Below are 21241 nucleotides of genomic sequence, written 5' to 3' on the forward strand. Positions count from 1 at the left end.
GACACTAAGCCAAAGCACAGAGCATGCCAATTCTTAGTGGTTCCTACCACTACCCTTACAATAACTTCGGGAGATAAGTCCTTCTCCCAATTAACTTTCAGCTATCAACTCGGAGTCAAGCTGTTCTTTACCACAACCATCACGATCCATCAGTACCATCTGCCCTTGATGCCAGCAAATTCCAAAGCTCTAAGATAAAAGTCAAATTTATGCATTATGAAGAGCAGCAAATAAAGGATATTAAAATACACGTACAGCTAAAGCCAAGTCGTGGAAACATGGGGGTTTTTTGTAAAAAGGAGAATAAGCCAGGTACACCATTTTGCTTGTGCAAAGTCAGATTTGCCCTAACTTGTCAATTTTGAGTTTCAACACAGAAGAATGACTTTCTATTTTCACCACTTTTTTTTTTTCCTTGTCTTATCCCAATTAATCCTGCTTTCCTTTGGATCTGCAGAGAAGGCACCTGCCTTATTCAGTACAGCATGCAAGAGGGATTTATTTACCTCTCAAGTTCAAATACAAAAATGCAACCTATCTCTTCCTCCTTCCCAACCACAATTAGTTTTTAAACTTATAAAAAGGCAAAAATAGGTTATTGATGGGGTTTTTATCGTGTTCTGCAGTTTCCAAACACACTGAGGTTTTCATTCAATATAGATTCTTCCCCATTTTCAGGGGTGTTTGACCCAAAGAAAGACTACCTAGTAGGACTTCATATCAGTCCAAAATACTAAATTGTTCAGTACAATTCATGGCAGCAGCAAGACTCCAATTCTCACAAAATATATCCCATTTGGAACATCCTCAAAACCGTACCTATGGGCTCTCAACATAAAAAAAGCTACCCTTCAAAATCAGTGTTTTTGCTTTTTTAATTTATTTATTAGGCAGTCGGATTTTATAAGGCTTCCCATTTTTGCAGCAGTGGTCTCAAAGCATTTTTAGATCTGTGCAAAATAAGAAGCAATAATCTTCTGCCCCTTTTGTCCTCACTTGATATAAACATAGAGAGACAGGAAGTTGGTAACTTTTATATTTACTACAATAGGGTGGTCATTGACAATCACACACAGTTTAGCATGACTGCAGTAAAAGTCTAAAGCAAGTCCTAAAGGACCTGTTTGGGGAAGGGCAAAGTAGAAATTGATTGAAGGTATCTTGGAACAAGCTTTGTTTCTCTTTTGTACAAGTGCAGATAAGGGTGTTTCTGCTTAAGAAGGTGGGAATTACTACAGAAACTCCTCAAAAATCAAGAAGCAGCTGATCACTAAAGCATATCCAAGAGAGACATTTGAAGGGATCAGGAAGAACCTTTGCTCAATTAAGTACTTATTTAATGGGAGATTCATCTCATTCCCACCGCCACATGCTTGACCCACTTCTGAGACACCATTATGTGCTAGCCTAAAGAAACCAACAGCCTTCTCTCTCCCTACAGGACCAAGCAATATTCTCATGGGAAAGTCAAAAGAAACGTTATGTTCTAGGGTGGTTTTTTGCTTTACCTTTAAATTCTTTAGCATGATTAAAAATGTTTACATCATCAACTGTGAGAAGAAGGAAAGCATAAGAAAAAACAGGCTTGGATTAAATCAAGCACTTTTCATAATGCTATGAAATGCAACCAACAAGGATCAGACAAGAATGGCAACTTAACAGAAACATAACATCAAAATACTTCTCAGGTCTCCTGAAAAAGAAATTCTAGACAGTTTTAGAACCTCAGTCTTGAATATGGTTTGCTCAAAGACAGGACAATTTAATTATACCAAATTCTGGTTCAAAAAAAAGAAATTAAAGCCTACCATAGAAACAGATGCATCTTCAGAGGATTTACGGTAGAAGCTGGAAATTTTTTCAGCACGCATAAGGTATTCTGCAGTCTTCCTTTTCACTGCTTCTCGACGAGTTGGACTTGATTCACCTCAATGGAGAAAAAGAAATTTATTTTTTCCATAGAGAGAGAGGTACTAAGTAATCAAAGCACATGACTGCTTTGATTCTACCTTTTTGATTTCCTCTGGGTTATTCATAATCAAACCTACAGATATGCATCCTACAAAAAGGAAATACTATGATCTCAGAGTTCTACAAAAATAACAATTTAAGACTTGCTATAGACTAAAGTAAATAAAAAGTCATACTTCATTTTTCTGTGATCTGGTATATGTTCCTATGGTAACATAAGTAAGAACCGAAACAAACCACTGATCTGAACGTTGTACTCCAAAAAAAACTCAATTACGGAAGACAATAAAACGTTTACAACAAAACAATAAAAAAACTTGGGATTTTCCTCATGTTTCTAACACCGGCTTTCCTAAGTATAAAGGAAAGCCAGAAAGGCTATTAATAGCCAGAAGGCAACATAAGAGACACCAAGAATTCTTCCTCACAGCTTTCTGATGCTAGCTGCTCCTTGCCTGTTGGCTTGGGGTGACAGGAAGAAAGGAGTAAGCACTTGCACCAACTACTTTACTTCCCAGATGGCTGAACCACCACTGTGTTACGTCTAATCTAACCAAACTCTTGCAAGAGGCGAGAATCCTATGATACCGCACAATTTCTGTATTCACTCTAAAACTTACAGTTTATGTTTAGGCATTCACATCATGAGCAGCATATTGTTATAATAGACTCAATTTGTGATGACAACACCCAACCAGTCAACTGCTAAGCAAAGATAAAAAGACTGTAAGCCACAATTGTTATAACAGAGAATTGAGATTACTATGCTAAAAAATAGTTAGACAACTGTCCCAGAAGAAGTCTGAACAATAGCAGAGACTTCATATGGCCCCGAGAGTCTCTTCCAGCCCTAACTGAGGCCATCCAAGACTTGCAGAAACACAGCCTTGGCTGTGACAGGCTTCTGCACCGACAGGTGCAAGCCAGCACCTCTCACAAGCCAATGCTCAAACAGGGCAAGGAACTGCAAGGATATCTGCCTAACAGCTACTCAACATGAAAGACAAGGCAAGGAACAGGAGAGGTAATAAATTAAACACATAAATACACAAACCCTAACCAACAGCAGATAACAAGAGACAATAACAAAGACTAGAACTCATAAGACACTGATCAATAGGCCATGAAAGGAACCTCCGAGTGTAACCTTGAAGAAGTTCAACCAGAAACTTGGTAACTGATAAGAAAAAAAACAGGATTATTGTGAGTTATCAAGAATGAGCCTCATAAAAAAGAGCAAACTTATTACAGGATGTCTGAGGGAGAACTTACTGTGTAAATACTTGCATGCAAAACTTATTGTGCGAGGTTTCCGGGGAGGATTGTGGCAATGCATAAGACATTGCAAGATGTTTAAGAGCAGGATTAAAGGTGAGGAAAGGGAGGGGTCAAGGTGGAAGGGGGACACAAGCATGAGAAAACAGAGGTGGGAATTTCATGGGTCAATTGCGTATACGGCAGCTGCTGGTCAACACACTTGTCTGACTGAGCCCTGTACCTGACCACCACTGTCTGTCTTACCTTCTCATGAAACTCTGTTCCTCACTATTTCCTGCATTACTGTGCTCATTATTCTCTGAACTTAAGATATGCCAACAAACTTCAAGCCAGATAAGCAGGCAAGTCAGACAAAAATATCAGAGCTGGACCATGGACCTTGGGGCCAGCTACCAGAGACCTGAACAGTGGGTCTTTCCCTGACCAGCAATACTTCAAAAGAGGTTGGGCTGTTCACACTGCCTGTGGTTATGTTGGTGTCTGTAAAAGCAATACCCTTCTGCCTGTGTCAACGTGTTTGCGGTCAACCATGTTCATACAGAGTATGTGTGCACACATGCAAGCTCCTCTCAGAAATTTGCACTCAGCTTCACTACTGGTAGGACCCAAAAAAGGGGTAAGCTGCAGCCACGTGTCTCCAGCAGCTCAGGGCAGGAAGAATCGCTCTGATCCTTCAGTCAGCCAGATCTGGCTAGCTTTAACACCGGCTCCTTAATAAAGGAGAAGGAACAGGTTGTCTGACTGTTTAATTTTCCCAGAACACTTTCTAGATGGCAGAGAATAATGAAAAACTAAGTATGAGGTCTCTTCAGAAAGTTCATGGAGAGCTCCTCTGCTGTAGGCTCTCAGAGCTGCTGTCTTCCCCCTGCCCCATACAAGAGAAAATGAATCATTGCTCTCACTTTAAATAATCCTTAGACTCAGAGTGTGAAGAAGGCAGAGGCTCTTTTCCACTTTATATTGCCATGGTCTACTACTAGTCATTTTAACCCTGTTATAAAATAAAGACTCGCCCCTCCCTTTCATATCATGACTACAAACTACCTAAACACACAGAAGAGCCATACAGACACCATGAAGAATAAGAGACTTACGATCTACTCCAAACTCTGCTGTAAGTGATCTGTTGCAAATCTTATTATCCACCTCATAGCAGGAGGGAAAAGTGATTGTCACCTCCTTGGACAGAGACACAGAGCCCTGCTCTGCAAAAACCTTTGACTACACTCAGTTTGAGATAAAGCTGGACAGTCAGAAAATCAGTGCTCTTTCAGCATACAATATTATGGATATGTACCAATTTCTCAGTAATTTCTCTCATTCTAAAGACAGAGGGGACTTTGTACCAGGTCCAGCACCTCTTATATCAGTCTCTACTTGGTAGGATTCTCCTGGTGAAATTCCCCTGGATGAGACTGCCAGTCTTACTCCCATCTAGGATAAAAAAAAAAATCAACACTCAACTGTTTGAACTTGGATTTGGCTTTATCAGAAGAGAATAGATACACAGTATTTTGTAAGTGTCTGTTGTAATTTCTTAAAACATGACTAACACTCTTGCTTTCATCTCTACCGTTAATCTTACAGCACCATAAAACTTTCTTGTGCCTATCCACTGGTTATCACCCACATTCTTAGACACACAAAGTGGCAGTTGCTCAGCGAAAACAAGTCATCTGCACAGCAACAATAAACTCTTCAGCCAGCGTTTTCTTCAAGCAGACTGGTAGAAAACTGCTAGGTTAGTGTCTAAGGCTATCATAAAAGTCAAGCTCACTGCTTAATTGTTAGTTATGTGTATTTAGTTTGGATGCTTATTGCCTTTTTTCAATGCTTCAGTAATTTTATGGTAATTAACGCAAACAAGCTAGGATGTCCCCTTAGAGCTGTCTTTGTTCTCCCTACTTTCATAAAACATTAATTTCAGTTTTCCTTCTACTTTCCTTCCTGAATAATTTGTTAAATAACATTTGCAGACTGTTCACTCATTAAAATCTTCAGCCATAGAAGAGGGTGTGGATTCACAAAACAACGTTTACTCAAAAAGTTCTTCCATCTTATTTGTGAATAAGATCATTAACAGTTCAGTCTCTGAATACTTTAACAGGTGGATGTTTGAGAATTGGATTTATGGATGTAGGATTTTGGCTTTAATCTTTACATTAGTTTATCCAAGAAAGTATAAAAAGCTACATTCCAATACAAATTCCCATTTAAACAGCCAATATCTCACAAAAATCTGTAAAGAAATACAGGATATGAATTTAATAAATAAATAAATAAACGTTACTTAAAAAGCCTTAAACACAGGGTGTTGAGTAATAATAAAGAGCCCATTGAACTAAAAATAATCTTTAGCATTTATGCCAAATTTCAGTTCACAGAACTCTTCACTTAAAACCAAATAAATCACTAAAACACAGTACTAGAACAAATCCTTATATTTGACAGATGTTAAAGCTGTGATGCAGACTTTATGCATTTTTTTTAATAAAATGCCATATTACAATTTGCTATGGGATAGTGTTTTTAGTTACGCAAAATGTGTACTGTCAAAAGAATTGACTAATTTACTCCTAGTTAAGAACTTTTGATTTAAACATTGTGTGAGCATATTGAGCTCCTATCTCCATTCTGTGGTTAGCCCACAATAATCTAAAAAGGTATCTCTCTTTAATTACAATTTAAACTTGAAAGGCACTTTTCTTTAAATGGCAGCAAACAGGAAGTGTTTAAACTGTGTCAAAGCCTTTGATGAATCTTTACAACTGCTCATAAAAGATCATCCTGCTTAAAATAATATTGATTTTTCATTTATTTTCCTAGATACTAGAAGATTTACGTTTCATCTGATCAGGATCAAAGCTTCTCCCCCCTCCTGATCACTGGGATTAAATCACCCATGTCTTTTTACACGTTTAAAAACTACACTGCTAAAGCAAGATATAAAAGTGTAGCAAGGCTGATCATAGAGACCTTAGAATAAAACCCCCTCAAGATTCCCCGTCTCTCTCCCTCTGCATTTGCTACAGAGCAGCTGTGCCTCACACAGATTCACATGAATGAAAATATTAAGGCGAGAAACCACCCACTTAGTTTATTTTCCATATGACTTTCCTGTAATTATTTTGTAAACTGTTCACACAACAATATATAAAAACATCTGCAAAAACAGGTAATTAATGTGTCAAGCCAAACTAATGCATTTTTTATGGTGTCCATGCTTCGTCAACTGTAATTATAACTCTTTTTAAGCAAATGATGATGTGTTTGTTGCAATGTGCAAGTGGTTATTTTAGATGCTCTGTTTACTATTACTGCAAACAGAATATAAAAACTCTACAGCTACTTTGTTGCACATATAAGCCTTCATCTACACAAGCACAAGCAGGCTGCTCCCTCATTTTCCAAAGGCTTTGCCTATTTCAAAGAAATAAAAATATCTTAAAATGGAAATTGGCTTTGGAAAGGCTGACCAGGCCACCCGCTGACCAAAGTAACAGTAGCCAGGACATTAGGACAGCAGCCAATGATTTAAAATTTGTTCTTTATTTCTTATTTCTAAGGACAGCTCAGCTACCATATATTTACAAAAACAGACGTTCCTAACAGCATTCAAATGATCTTGAGGGTTTGATAGAGGAAAACCACAAATATCAGAATAATTGTGCCACTGAGTTCATCTGTGACTTGCCTGCTTGTTCTCCCATAGTCCACTGATTTGAATGAAAAATACAGAGAAGCAGCACTTCCACAGAGTATGTACATAGCAGTAGCCGTCTGGAAAACTAGCAACATGTTTGTTTGTCTTCTACTCAAAAGAGTCTTCTACCCATACCTCATAGCACTCCAGAAGAGTACATACCTTTGAGGGATTAGATAACTCAATGTTGAAGTGTTAAGTGTTCAGTTCAGTCAACTGTTTATTCAGGCATCAGATCTTCTGTAATTCTATCATATAGGAAAATTACTTACGTTCAGATAGTAATAGCAAAAAGCTATTGGAAGGGGGCCATATCCAATAAACTGAAACAAACAAACGAAAAACATCTGGGCAGTAAGGACCATGGAAAAAATCTGTCCTTTTCCCCCAAATAATGTGGGGTACTACTAAGAGAACACATCTCAGATGCACAGAAGTGCTGTCAAACTTGCCCTGGTCCTTAAACTATTCTCCTCCACAGATCCAGGATGAAATCATGTGGAAGATGTATATCTTACTGGATGGTAACAAAGATAGCTCTAGTCACCATTTGCCACTAACACATACAATATCTCACATCCAGCAAATCACAGTATATAGCACCCACACAGGAATTCAAGATATTCCTTCCTTCCTTCCTTTGTGTCTGACCAACTCCAAATCAAGTCACACCAGGCATTACTGCACTCCCTACCTAACTAGCTGCTTGACCAGGACGTGGATATTTCAACAGAAAAGGTAAGGCTAAAAAGTTAGCATTACCTGTCCCAATCCTCTACAACCTCCATATTTCAAATCTTCCAGCTTTTCTCTCAAACTTACTAAAAATATATGTGGGCTGCCTTTATTTAAAGAAGATATCAGAAGAGATCTGCTTCAGGAAGGAATGTCCTCTTGCAGAACAGGCTACAAGAATTTGTGGGAGACTGCCTGTTGTGCTAACCCCAAACTCCATGTTCTTAACAATTTAAACAGTAAAACTTTCTCTAAATACTGAAATCTTCAATGAAACATTTATAATTGCCAAATCTAACAGCTATAATACCATTTTTTATTTTTAAAAGTTTCTTTATCTTCTTCACAGTCTTCCTGCACATATCACCCAGCTGGATTGCTGAATTTTTCAAAGAATTGCTCTCTATAAAAATGCAAGGGAGTAAGCCTTAAAAGATTTATTTCTTCTCGCAATGAAAAGAGGTTTAGCAGCACCTTCCTTATTAGTGGGTAGCCCAGCTGTTATTTTTGCCTAATTGGTTCAAGAGGACCTCTGTTCTTCTTAGGGCAAACACTTCTTACATCATGTGAAGCAGACTCCTTTGTCCATATTAGCCAAACAAAAGCTCAGGCACACCGTAAGTGACAATGCGACTCATAATCCAGCACAGGTTTGTGACCACTTTGGACACAGTTTTATAACCCCAAAATTTATTTCAGGAAGGGGAAGAGCTGCTGATTTTGGAACGAGTCTCCACCAACTTTCACAGGAGAGCGGGTAACCTTTAATTTTCAAACAATTACTTAAGTGAAACGTGGCAGGTGCTGGGGAGATCGACACTTCAGCATCAGGAAAGATGCTATAGATTTTAGCAGCAGGTGGCAGTTTGGAATTGTGAAATAAGCCCACTGGCTCATCATCTCTAGTATGCTATGTATTATATTAATGATTAGTTCCTTTGAGATGGTGGCCAAATTCTGCAGCTGAAAAAAAACTGTAAATATTAAAAAATAAGACCAAGTTTAAGCCCATTATGGTAAAACAGTTTGAAGTGATTTTTTTTCCTTTTTTTTTTTTTTTTTTTTTTTAACATTTTGAGAGAGTCAAAATTTATTAAGATGCACCACATTTATCACAACCCTTCTTTCTTGCTTTTTGAAGATCCAGGACAGTACTGTACTCTAGCAACCAAGAAGAAAAGCCACTTAAAAATTAAACCTCTCGTGCTGAAGCGCAAATGCGTGACAGTGAGTGAACACCTAAGAATTCTTGTTCCAACTTCCCAGTGTGTTCATAACTATTATGTCTACATTTTATACATCATCTTCATTGCAGGTTGCTCGAGACACAGATCTACACTTCCTGTGAAATTACCAATTCCGCATCCTGTAGAAAACCTAAGGTTACACACCAGTGGCATAAATACCTAGGTGAACACTTCTCTGAAAAAAAGTGTTGGCATACGTGCCAAAGTTAAGATTACATAGAAGAATGATGTGGGTGAAATGTGTTTTGAGTGACCAGTAAAGCAGGAGTCAGTAACACTCAAGATGATAAGAAACATAACTTTCCAGAAATACCAATCAACAAACATCTGTTTATAGAGCAACTCTCATGTTAAATCCACAAGGTTGTGGTAGCTTTTCATGTGCATGTGTGACTATCTGTAAAAAAACTAAAATGAATGGTCACACAACACACACCATTTCAGGGAGGAAAAGCTTAAGTTCCTATCCATCTGCTAAAACTTGTAGCCTGCAACTGCAAGTTATTTCACCAAAGTAAGACTTCACAACATGAGAAACATTCTTGACCACTTTCCTGTAAAACTACATAAGAATAAGGGGGGGAGGCCCTGAGAGTGTTGCAAGACAGAAGGACAAGCAGTGGCATCCTAGCACAGATAAGGAAACAAAATGGTGACAGCAGCAGCAGGTTCTCCAACACAAGCACCGCAATAACAGGAAGAGAGCACTGACAGTCAGAGCAAGGAAAGAAGTTACACAGGCCACCACCACAGAAAAGAGGAAAAGATTTTCCAAGTTCTCTGCACTCTTCCTTCTTAACTAAAAGGACAAGTCCAAATTAGAATCAGCAACCACGAACATTCCTTGTTTCAGAGCAGAGGGAACACAGGCACACAGACACCTACCCCTTCAAGTAAGAACGTGTTACTGCAGTTTGAAGGATAAAGTATTGCAGAAAGAAAAAAAGACAGATGAAAAAACAATGATGAGATTTATCAATCCTGATGGTCTAATAGTACTCATAAATATAATTCATACGTACTTTTATATAGTACTATGGGAAATGGTATCTTTCCATGAGCAGTCACTAAAATCTCTACAACAGAGGAGCCAGTGGCAAGCCCTGTAGAGATCAAACCTATACTAGTCCTTCCACGCAGCTGTGAAACTAGAGAGGCTATTTTAGGATACTGGAAGGGAAAAGAAGGAAAGAGGACAGGAAAAGAAAAAAGGAAGATGTGAAAAGAGAGAAGCTGTATATGCAAGAACTGGTTGCGGGGCAGGGATGGGGGTTGGGAATCAGAGCACTGATTATCATTCAGCATCATGCCCTTAAACATATGTCGGTTAAACCACAACAACATATCTATGTAATTTTTGTATTCCAGCTAGTAATTGCCCTCAATTTACCTACACTGCCCAAGGCATTTAATTCTGCAGCCAGATACTTCAATTTTCTCACCTAAGGCACTGTAACCTAGATCAGTCTGTTCTGTCTACACTGTATGCTGGAATAAGTGTGGCAACCCTACTAGGTCTTCTGATGGGAGGTCGAAACCCCACTAACAATGGTAAAAAAAAAATTAACACACTTTGCTGCAGCTAAGTGCTGGCTAACAACAGCTGAGGTAAAAGGCTGTGCAGGTAGGAGCGACGTCTGTCAAAGAGTCTGGGTACAAGCAGCAACCTGGCAAGGAGCTGCTAGAAGGACAGACTCAGAAATCTTGGAAAGGTCAGATCAACACCAAGCCAATGCAACTAACTGTGTCCCCCAGAAGAGGGAATAACGAACAGATTTTTAAGGCCCACCTCGTCACATATTTATTCATTCTTTAACAGCCACGTGCTAAGCAACCACATTCAGACTCATCTCTGCATCATGCCCTACATGTTGGCTTACAGGTATTGCTACAATTCACCTTTACGTGCATTGTAAGGCTCTAAGCTGTGCAGCAGGTACTGAGCACCAGACCTTTATCAGCCTTTTGGTGCAGAGAAGTCTTGCAGTTTAAGAGGAACTTTGCCTTGAGTATTACTTTACAGAGCTGAATCTGGCTGTATTTATACATTAACCAGCTTCACCATACTTTACTGGTAGATGCTGTATTTTACTGCTTTGCCATGATGAAGTGTCTAAACCCAGTACTTTCGCATACAGAATGACACCACTCAGGGTGATCCATCCAGCACCTACTGCACAGTGATGGATCCCATAGCACTAATCTGCTCTGAAGCTCTCTATGGTCTGCAACGGGCTTGGAAGCCAACACATTTCAGTTATGAACAGCTCATAGTCCATATTAGCATGGGTTTCAGCACCACTGGCAGCACAGTGGTATCAGATGACTTTTTTTTTTTTTTTTAAGCAAACCATAGTATTTCCAACATCCTTGTCAACAGACAAATCCTCTCACAAACATCTAAGCTTCTGAAACAGCAGCTGTGATTTCAAGGTTGTATGAAGCACGAGGAAAGAGAGAGCACTTTGTATGGTTGCTTAGAAAGCCCAACCCAAACAGTCCTACAGCATCCTCACAGTCCAATAGCAGGAAACAGAGATGGTTTTCAGCTCCTTTGGAAGGAACCAGGGCAGGAAGTTTTTGTCTTGACCGATTCCAGCCTCAGTGGAAGCATAAAGGTACAACAGCAAATAAGATGAGTGATGATACACTGTAGGAGCACAGAAGTCTGAGATCAGGTGGGGGAGAATTACAGTTCCATCAGTCACCCTGTCATTAATCTTTCCCTGTGGGGCCCAGCACAATTCTAAGGGCTTCCCTGCAGGCATGAGCTCACACCCCAATGCATCTTCTCAGAAAACAGGCCTGTTGTTTCCTCAAAGACATTGCTCCAATCAGCCACAGCTGCTGGGTGGCCAAGAAACTGCCTAAGAGATTGTCACTCTCAATGAGAAACACTACTCAGAGGACTTAACAAGTGAAAGGAACTTAAAATAGCTACTGTGTTGTAACAGAAGTTCTCTTCATAAGTGCCATTCAATGAACAAGCAAAGGTGCTTTTCACTCTGGAAGCCAGAAATACACTCGTGGAACAGCCATGGCTGTTCCCCTTTTCATAAAGTACTGTCTTCTTGGCATTCTGTCAAGCATGCTCCTGTTTGCATCCCTGGCTCCATCACAAGTTCAAATCATAGCCCATCATAATCCCAGTAATTAGACACAAGTTGGTTTGTTTTCAGTATATCCAAAAATATCATCTAGTTGTCCAAAGTATTCCCAGCATTTCATTGTATATGCATTTCTGGGTTAAAAGTCAAAGTCATTTTAGCAAGGTTCCAGTAATTTGTGTAATTTTTGTTCCAGCTCTGTTTACTGGATAAACATTAAAATAGCACAGAGCAGTGCAAAACTGACATTTGCAGCCTGCTTTCAAAGACACCAGCAGCTTATCTACAAGTTGTAGATACCTAATGCAAAACACAGATACCTGGAACACAGCTTGTGGCTAGTGTGACTTTAGAGGAATCACATACTTCATGCAACAAGGTCCACGCTGCCTAGCCGAACCAGTCCCCTAAAACAAATAAATATTCATTGTTCCCAGCCACAGCTGCTACATGTGAGAATAAACACCCCAAATCTCTGACAGAGTAAATGGATCATCTCCCTTCGGATGTTAATGTGTAATATGGAGCCCTGCATGTAACAGACCAGCAATGAACATATTTGCTTTCTAAACCACATGGCATAGATCCTGTACTTTTCTACATGAATTAGACTGACAATATTGTGAAGCGTTCTTGCTTCATCATGCGCCTGAAGTTACTGAAACCCAGCAATAAGTAATAGTGTTAACTCTGTGTTTATCACACAGCTCAGACACCAGATCCATAATGGATATATCTTGAAAACGGATGGAGTTGGAAAAAGAGGAGCAGTTTATACAAACAGGACTCCTCCTTTATTACAAAGTACTCTTTCCATAATTTTAGCCTCCTGATCTATTTTTTCCTAACATAAACTATGCCCTACACCAAAGTCAGGGAAAGCACTACTTGGCATAAAACACAGTTAACTTCCAGCCTAGAAGTTGGTGGCTTGCTATCGATTAGTACATTTTTTTCCACCACTAGGCCTGAAGCAATGCATTGACCTCAAAGTGCTCTGACACACTAACAAAACAAAGGAACAGCTGTAATTGTGAGCCCAAGTTTCTATCAGTTAATATACTTAGTATGCTTAAAAAGGCAGAAGATTTTAATTCCAGAAGGTTTCAGCTCCTGCAGAACTGTTTAACCATCCTACACAACCCTTACAGACCTGCATTCCAAAGCTCCAAAATCCTGCACACAGCAATGCCCAGAAAACACAAGAGGGGCAGCAGAACCAGTACATATTCAGAGGAAAAACAAGATGATGGCAGCTATTCCCACTCACCGCACACAAGGGAGCTCGGGTATAAATGAAACAGGGAGGTACAAGAGGTACAGGTAGTTCAGTGGCAGTCCAAGGGCTCTACTGTCAGTCCAAAAACTCGTTCTCCTTCCCACTGACAAACATGTTTAATATTAAATGCATGTACGGAGCAGAAATAGGCCCAAGTTGTATAAAAAGTAGATACCCAGAGTCCAAGGTATACACCCGCCTCTCGGAGCGCAGACAGCGTTCATTCCCCACGTGACACGCGTATTAGGCTTTTTGGCAGGACTATGAACAGGACATTAAAAGATTTAGTACTAAAACTGTGCAAGAGACTAGCAGAGGAAAATCCATATGCACCTTGCACAGCATAATTAACACAGCTATACTTCTGCAAGCGTGCACACACAGCTGAAAACAAAGTCAAAGATGGACATTTCTTTGGTGTAAGCATATGCAAAGCCTGCCTCATCTAGCATTAGTGCCATCAGTTCAGAGAGCCGGAACGTCATCAGGAACGTAACACTCAAGTCTGCTCTGACTGCCTTTATGGAAGCCAGCTACTTCAAACTAAACACCACAAGTCTATAAACTTGCAGCAATAAACTTACTCGTACACGATTTTGATGAGGCAGCCTTAAGTAGTAAGATCTTGTACCAAACCTAAAGGAGCAGCTGGCAACAGAGACACCCTTATCTTTCAGATACATCTAACCAACTTAGAGGCATTACATTTCTGAGGTAATTCCAAGATAAGCTTCAAACGGAGAGGATGGATGATGTTTCTCTTTCCCCCGGTACACTGGTTACATTTACCAATTCCAATTTTTGTGTGTCAATTTCTATTTTCTTGGTGCCACCACGTGGCAAAAATATGTATTACCATTTCACATGCAAAAGCCACTTCCAGTCCATTCTAGAGAGGCCACACATTCTGCAATGGCTGTACACAGAGAGGCAATGTCACTTTATACGTGTGTAAGTATATGTGAATACTGTGTTTCACTTTCAGGTATTACAAAGGCTTATTTAGACAAAAGAGGCTGAAAATAATCAATGGCAGAAGACCAGAGGCATTTGTAACAATTGCACCATCCTTATCTTTGAAGGGAGCACATTGTTATCCATGTGAAATACATAACCACGGGTGTTTAAATAGCTGAAGTGATTAGGTTAAGGTGGGGTTTTTTTATTGCAACATACAGTGAATAGTCACATCTCAATGCTAAACATACCACCCTCACAAAGTAGCTAGATTAGAAAGTATGGTACAGGTAGTTATTCATGATTTTGGGGGCGTTTTTACTGTCCTCACAGATCCTGAGAAGGCATATATTTTTAGGAAAGCATTTGAATCAGCCCTGTCATTATAAAGAGGGCATCAGTGTCTCCCTGCCAGCTTGCAAAAGCTCCAAAGAGAACAGGACACAAAATTAGCTGGATCTACCCAAATCTGGTGTAAGTGCCCAGCAGAGAATAAACATTCATTTGCTTCCTTCAGAGCCATGCAGGGTAACACAGAGAAAGGAGAAAGAATAGCAGACTGCTAGGAACTAGCCTATGTACATTTACGTTCCCAAAGAATAAGATGCCAGTTAAAAAGCAACTCGTTCCCATTATTCCCTCTCCTGTGCTGTACAGATGCAATGTCAGGGACTGCACAGAAGTTGCAGGTGCTGGCTACACATCTCTTCATCCATCAGGAACACCTCCACCCACCCACCCACAGGTACCACCACTATAAATTTATTAATAACCCCCACTGTACTATCTGAGTGGCATCAGGGAAACAGGGCAGAATATCACACTTTCCTAAGACTCGTTGAATTTCTTCCTAGCCTGAAAAGCATGGATACCAGTGGGCAAGAAGAAAGGATTAGCAGTCATCTGAGGTAGCTGGATGAGTAGCTAGTCAACAGCAAAGAAGCAAAAGTACTTGGAGAAAATGTTAGCAAGTGTAAGTAAAAAGCTCAACCCACTCTAGTTTAACAAGTTAGTATGCAACAGTTGAGCAAGTCATGTACAACATATGCAAGAAAAGCTTTTCACAACTTCAAGGTAAACATATTACCGTAAGGATTACCATGGATTCAAAGCCAACATGTTTAACCACTGCCACAACTCAAGTATGCATGCATAGTTACTGCAGCTCAAATGATGCGTGATAGCCTGACTTGTGTTCATGCCCTAACAGTTTGAAACTGTTTAATCAAGAAAGCTTTTTGAAGCTGAAACTTGAACTGTCAGTTTAAAACTGCATCGTGGCAGCCTTGCATGACAGTGAGAAGACAGAAGTGGTTATGATGAAACAGGATATTCTTCAGAAGACCATAACTAAATGGCACACAGGTTTATGAAGTCTATTAACAGAGAAAGAATAGATGGGCTCTCCAACAGAAGGATTGCCAGCACATTCAACATCAAGAATGAAAAGCATTTTGACAACATGGGCAAGGAAAGATAGGATGCTATTGAAAAGCCACAACAAGCAGCAAAGCAGCAACCCTACCGACATCACTGGGACTTGGAAAGAAAGAGGTGGGTTTACTTTTGCCAAAAAGACACTTTGAACAAAGACTATGCACATATCTTGGCCCATACCTCTAGTTTTCATCAGTAACCTATCCATTATTTTTTGCCAGGCCCCGTTAAAGCAGCTCAGCAGATAACTTCCATTCCTAGAACTGTTCAGAGGGTCTGGACCACTGCTGAGCATCATACTGAGATGCAGCAAAGGCTTCTGCTTGTGTGTGCTTTGGTACATTAGCATTTAAGTTCAGATCTGGAGCAGCATAATGCATCTGTGCTGTATACCAACAAACAAAGCCACAATTCTAATCTTACTCATTTGATCTGTGTGGAACAGAAGCACAATACACAGACTCTGAATCCACTACAGGAAAGAACAAATCTTTTCCTGTGCTTCATAGTTTTAAGCCATTGTTGGACAAAATGCAAATATATGAGGTTATCACTCTAGATTCTCAAGAACTAGAGATGGAAGGGGAAAAAAAATTGTTCCCTGACTGAGAAGGTGCAAGGAGACTCCGCAGAAATTTGCATGTAGTTGCATCTGGTCAGTTAACAACAACAGCTTTTGCAAACATATATTGACACACCAAAGTCTTCTGGGAAAAAAAAAAATCCTGTTCTCTAGGAGTGCAGGCATGTAAGTTTGTATGCACCCTTTAGCTAGGAAAGGAGAACAGTTTAGCAGAAGAAGCAAGAGGCTGTGAGCCAAGAATAGTTCTAATCCTGTTGTGACTGGGAAGTTAACCTGAGTCTGCCTCTCCCCATGCGTAAAATGGGGATAATTAATCCTCACTTAACCATGTAAATTAAATAATGTTTCAACAGTGCTGCAAGTGCCACATATTAATTAATGCCTAGGTAATAAAAAGGAAAGAGGCAGAAGTGGAGCACTTTGCTACTTACCTGCAAGTCGAAGGTTGTGCTGCAATTTTAAAAGAGGAGATACTGGGCACTTAGAAGATGAGACCCTAAATTATCATTCAGTCTTAGAAAGAAAGATTTCTCTCTCTCTCATATGCACAGCAGCTATCTATCAAGCACATGAAAGGCAAGCACACATCATTCTGCATTTCATATCACCTTTTTGCAACGCAGTAAGCTGATGTTAACTAAGGAAATGCCACAATACATATAACCAAAGGCAAACATAACGGGAAGATCCATACCTTGAACACCTTCCAGAAGCAGATCAACCCCCTTTCTATAAAAGTTGAAGGCAGTTTCATAATCTTCTTCCTCCTCTTTCTTCAAGGCCAGTTTTATCAACTCGCCTGCTTTCTCTAAGTAATCTTGTTTGCCAGGCTTGGGTTTTAAGCTTCCAGTAAACAAACTATGGCTTTCCCTCTCTCCTTCGGGTTTGCTCCACTCCTGCTGAGGTGCCACTGTGCTTTGTACTGGGGGTTCAGAAGTAAAGCAAAGGCCAAGAGCTCTACTGGGAGAACTTTGGTTGGATGCCATTCCATCATCTAACTCAGCAAGAGAGTCTACATCAACTGTCAGAGAGATCAGGTCGCTGTCACTGGAGAAGCCTGAAAAGCACAGTCAGAAAGACATGCATTACTCTAGATTTCTCATATACCTCAGGAACCACCAAAATTCTTTATCCCATCCAAAGATTTTAGCTTTCTTCTCACTTATGCAGCTTCCTGAGACTTTGTGCACAGAAATTCCCTGCATGTAAAGCTGTCTTAAAAATTGTTTTTTAGTACCCATAGAAACATTTTTTTTAAAATTAGCTACAAACTCCACAGAGCAACTGGTCTTCATTTTAATACTGGGAATGAAGAGACCAACACCTAACACCCAACTTAAACTTTCAAAGTCTGCTCACTGTTGGGCTCCAGGAAATTACAAAACTAACCCCTTTTGTGTGAATGCTACTAGAAAAGTCAATCAGCAGGAGCCAAATTATTGTTTCAAGAAATCCCAACATACTGTTTTAAATCAGTAAGATGAAGCATCCCAAACCCAGTAAATTAGGAGTTTGAATTAACACAGTTACTGTCAGCTTATGCATCACGCAGCACTAACTCACATCTACCATGTATAGCCTTCCTTCATTGCTAAAGTGTGGTAAAATTAATTAGCTTACACCTCTTTCACCAAAATTTGAGCTAACACATTTTATTTTGCATTTGCCATAAGCTAAAAGTACACATACTTACTGCAAGCTGACCACAGCAACTTAGCAGGTTTACTTGGAAATAAACGGCAACAAAGATATTTTACACACATACCATTTCTGTAAGGATTATCATCCATGAAGAGCATTCACGCATAATTATGACTTTCTAATAATTTAAATTCCACAAATGTAATGGAAACAACTTCTAGATCTCACCTCCACATTCTGATTGGCTCGTAAGTGTCACATCATCAAGTCCACTTAAATCCTTTCGAACTGAAAAGGACAAGAATGACAAAAATGTTTCTGACATCCTTTTGTACCACAGATTAGATGTTCTCTTGCCATCAAAATAAAAGGGCATGACCCTACTACAGGTAAAAGTACAAAATACGAAACTGCTCTTTGACCGGCTATCAGGGATATCCATTTGGTAACACACCATTAAGATTGTGATAGTAGTATTAGATTTGCCATTTCTCATTGCCTCCGAGGTTAAAAAACAAAACACAGGTGCTTGCTTCGGGGGGGCTAATTCAAACCTCAGCACTCCAACTCACCTAATTTCAATAGCAGCAGCACTTTAATCCCTATCTCTCACTGCTCGGATGATTTACAGCTAAGGAGACTTAAAACAGGAGAGCCTTCAAAGCTGGGACCTACACACCAAGAAAAAAAAAAAAAAAAAAGCCAGCTTTCAGTCTCAAAAATGTCATTCCAGAATAGTACCCTGCATGAGACATATGGAGCAAGCCACGAATTTGGCAGTGCCACCTGGATATCAAGTAGCAGTTTGTTTTATCACCTTGGCACATGTATCCACTGAGGCAATAAAACAGGCAACAAGGTCAAGACATTTAGCTGTTTGTACACACAGAGAAAGTAAATTCTGAGCTAAAGCCTGATGTCTGTTTTCTTCTGTATTATCGACAGAGTCAAGAGTTTATCCACATTACCAGGTAAAGTGTTCTGACTTATCTTTAAAAGTATGCGGCAGCAGCAAGGAGCTGACTCAAAGGCAACTAACTCAAAATTTCTTCTGATTTTGCAACTACAGAGTTAGAGGGAGTTTACAATTTATGGAAAAGGAGTAAGAATGCACTGTAGAAATATTGCTTATCTAAAAGCTAGCAGTTCCTTTAACGTGAGTGAGAGGAAAAAGACACAAAGGAAAACAGATTACCAGCCACTCGTCTGAAAAGCAAGGGACTGTGATACTTCGTGACACAAGACTACTTGAGAGGAGGGGACAGGGTGAACAGAAGACAATGCTCCTGAACTTTTCAGAAGAGGGACATAAAGCAAAGTATCCACGCAGAGAAGAAAACTGCCTGTGCAGCCCCAAATCCTGCAAGAAAGAAGGTAACCTCACAACAGAGCAGTTGGAGGAAGACAGAAGATTCATTAATTAGCTTATTAATAATGGGCCATTCACACGCCCAATTTAGGGACAGCGATGTCAAATTTGGGTGTGGAAGACTGAGAATTTGTGAAATAACATTTAGAGGAGTCAAGTTATTTTGCTCAGTGACAAGAAATTGCTAGCTAGGGAATGTATAGGTGGAAGGAGAGCTGACTGACACACAAAGGGTACAGACAGAGAGAACGAATGGAAAAGCTGGGGGTTTGTGGGAAGGGTGTGCTGGCCACCCAGACTAGATGAATTAGGGCACATCCACACAGCAGATTTTAGACAGACCCAAGCTCTCCTCTCTACAGTCCAAACAAAACCACGTTTGCTCTTCTGTTGCAGCCAACTTGACCAGAAATGAACACAGCTAGCATGGTACAGAGCCTGAGCTAATAAACTTTGGTTAAGGTCAGGGTTAGAGCCCAGGTCTGGCACCACACAACCACGGTCATGGGGCTTCCAGTCAGCCCTAGGGGTAGGAAGAGTCTGAACCTCATATGCTTATTTCTGGGAAGATAATGTGAACATGGTAAAAGGCGGGGGGGGGGGGTTGGGGAGGAAATAAGATGAGCTTCCTGGTGAATTTCTCGAAATAAATTGGTGACTGGTATAGAAAGACTTTTGGAAGGGAAGTTGGACATTTGAACATTATCCCATGTACACAGAGAGGAAGACAGTGACTGTCAGGAATCTTAGATGAGTATAATGATGCTGAAATTGAACATAAATTCCTGTACTTGTCTCTGCCTTGTGCAATTTCACTGGGTATATGAGGAGTAAACGCAGTTTCCAAAAATTGGTGGAACACCTGGGTAACCTGGCCTCTTGAAAAGCACGTTCCTGTGAAAGCCTGAACTGCCAAACTGCATTTACAAGCAAGATACTTATTGCTTATTCTGGTACAAAAACATTTCTACTACCATCAATTTTCATTTTCTACCATTAATGTGCACACCTTCTGCAAAATGAACTTTGTCCAAAAAGAACAGATAAAAGTGAGAAAACACAACCCACCCTTATAAGCAAACACCAGCACCTGTTAAGGAATGGGTTTGATACTTCTCAGTAAAACAGCTTGAACGAACAGTGCCCACGTGGAGGCCCTTGAATGCTCACAAAAACTAACACAGTGAACTAGCCACAGTTAACTGCAATAATCAGACTCGGAAAAATTGGATGCAGGCAGAATGCCCTGAGGGGAGGCAGGGAGAGGACTCGGAGCCGAGTATTGCCACTGCCATCTAGAGGCCTTAAAGACAGATGTTTCCTTCTGTTCCTAGTCTTTCCCCCCGCCCCACAATTTGGTTTCAAACATAAGAAAATATGAGCTGGAAGACACATAGATTTTTAGAAAAAATAACTTCAAAAAAAGTCACATTTGTCATCTGTAAATCCTGTGCTCATAGTTGATGTAAGTATCCTCTAAAAGCACTCCAGCACGATTCAGAAGGGTATCAAAGATTTTTTTCTACTTTACAGCATTCTTTTTCTTTTCAATATTTTATCTTACATAAAAGAAGTGTTGTTGTTCTAAAAATGAGGCCCTCGTGAATAAAGAATAGAAATGTTCATATTAAGCATTTTTAGAAGCACTTTTTCTTTTATAAGGCAGAGTGTAAAGTGAGTGCATTGTCAGAATCTGGAATGTTAGATTGCACAGAAATAGTGCCCCTTTAAAACTAGTTACTGGTATTTATCATAACTACCCTCTGAAATTAAACAGCTCTATACCTTCCCCTTCACCGAACAAAATATTGTCAGGGCATTAGTTCATTAACATCATAGAAGACATACAAAATAAAATGCAAAACTCACTGCCCATGTAGAATATATTATACAACTAAGCACAAAGTTACTGACATAGAAAGATCCCAATGGCA

General features: G+C 39.9%; 1 protein-coding gene across 11 annotated transcripts in view; it reads right to left on the bottom strand.

Moving 5' to 3' along the window:
* Nucleotides 1-21241, bottom strand: part of RPS6KC1 (ribosomal protein S6 kinase C1) — a 93358-nt gene that overhangs the window by 49850 nt on the left and 22267 nt on the right. For 7 of the 11 annotated variants that reach the window (XM_030034849.2, XM_030034847.2, XM_030034848.1 and 4 more), the window contains 3 exons: nucleotides 18167-18226; nucleotides 16992-17354; nucleotides 1809-1927 (listed from right to left, as the gene is read on the bottom strand). In XM_030034849.2, the coding sequence (XP_029890709.1) occupies nucleotides 1809-1927; nucleotides 16992-17354; nucleotides 18167-18226 (542 nt within the window). Of the gene's footprint in view, nucleotides 1-1808; nucleotides 1928-2591; nucleotides 4516-4546; nucleotides 4684-16991; nucleotides 17355-18166; nucleotides 18227-18510; nucleotides 18548-21241 lie in introns of those variants that run through there. The other 4 variants (XM_030034854.2, XM_041128289.1, XM_030034855.2 and 1 more) reach the window with 4 other exon arrangements.

This window comes from Aquila chrysaetos, chromosome 13 (assembly GCF_900496995.4).
Source record: "Aquila chrysaetos chrysaetos chromosome 13, bAquChr1.4, whole genome shotgun sequence".
Taxonomy (NCBI): domain Eukaryota; kingdom Metazoa; phylum Chordata; class Aves; order Accipitriformes; family Accipitridae; genus Aquila; species Aquila chrysaetos.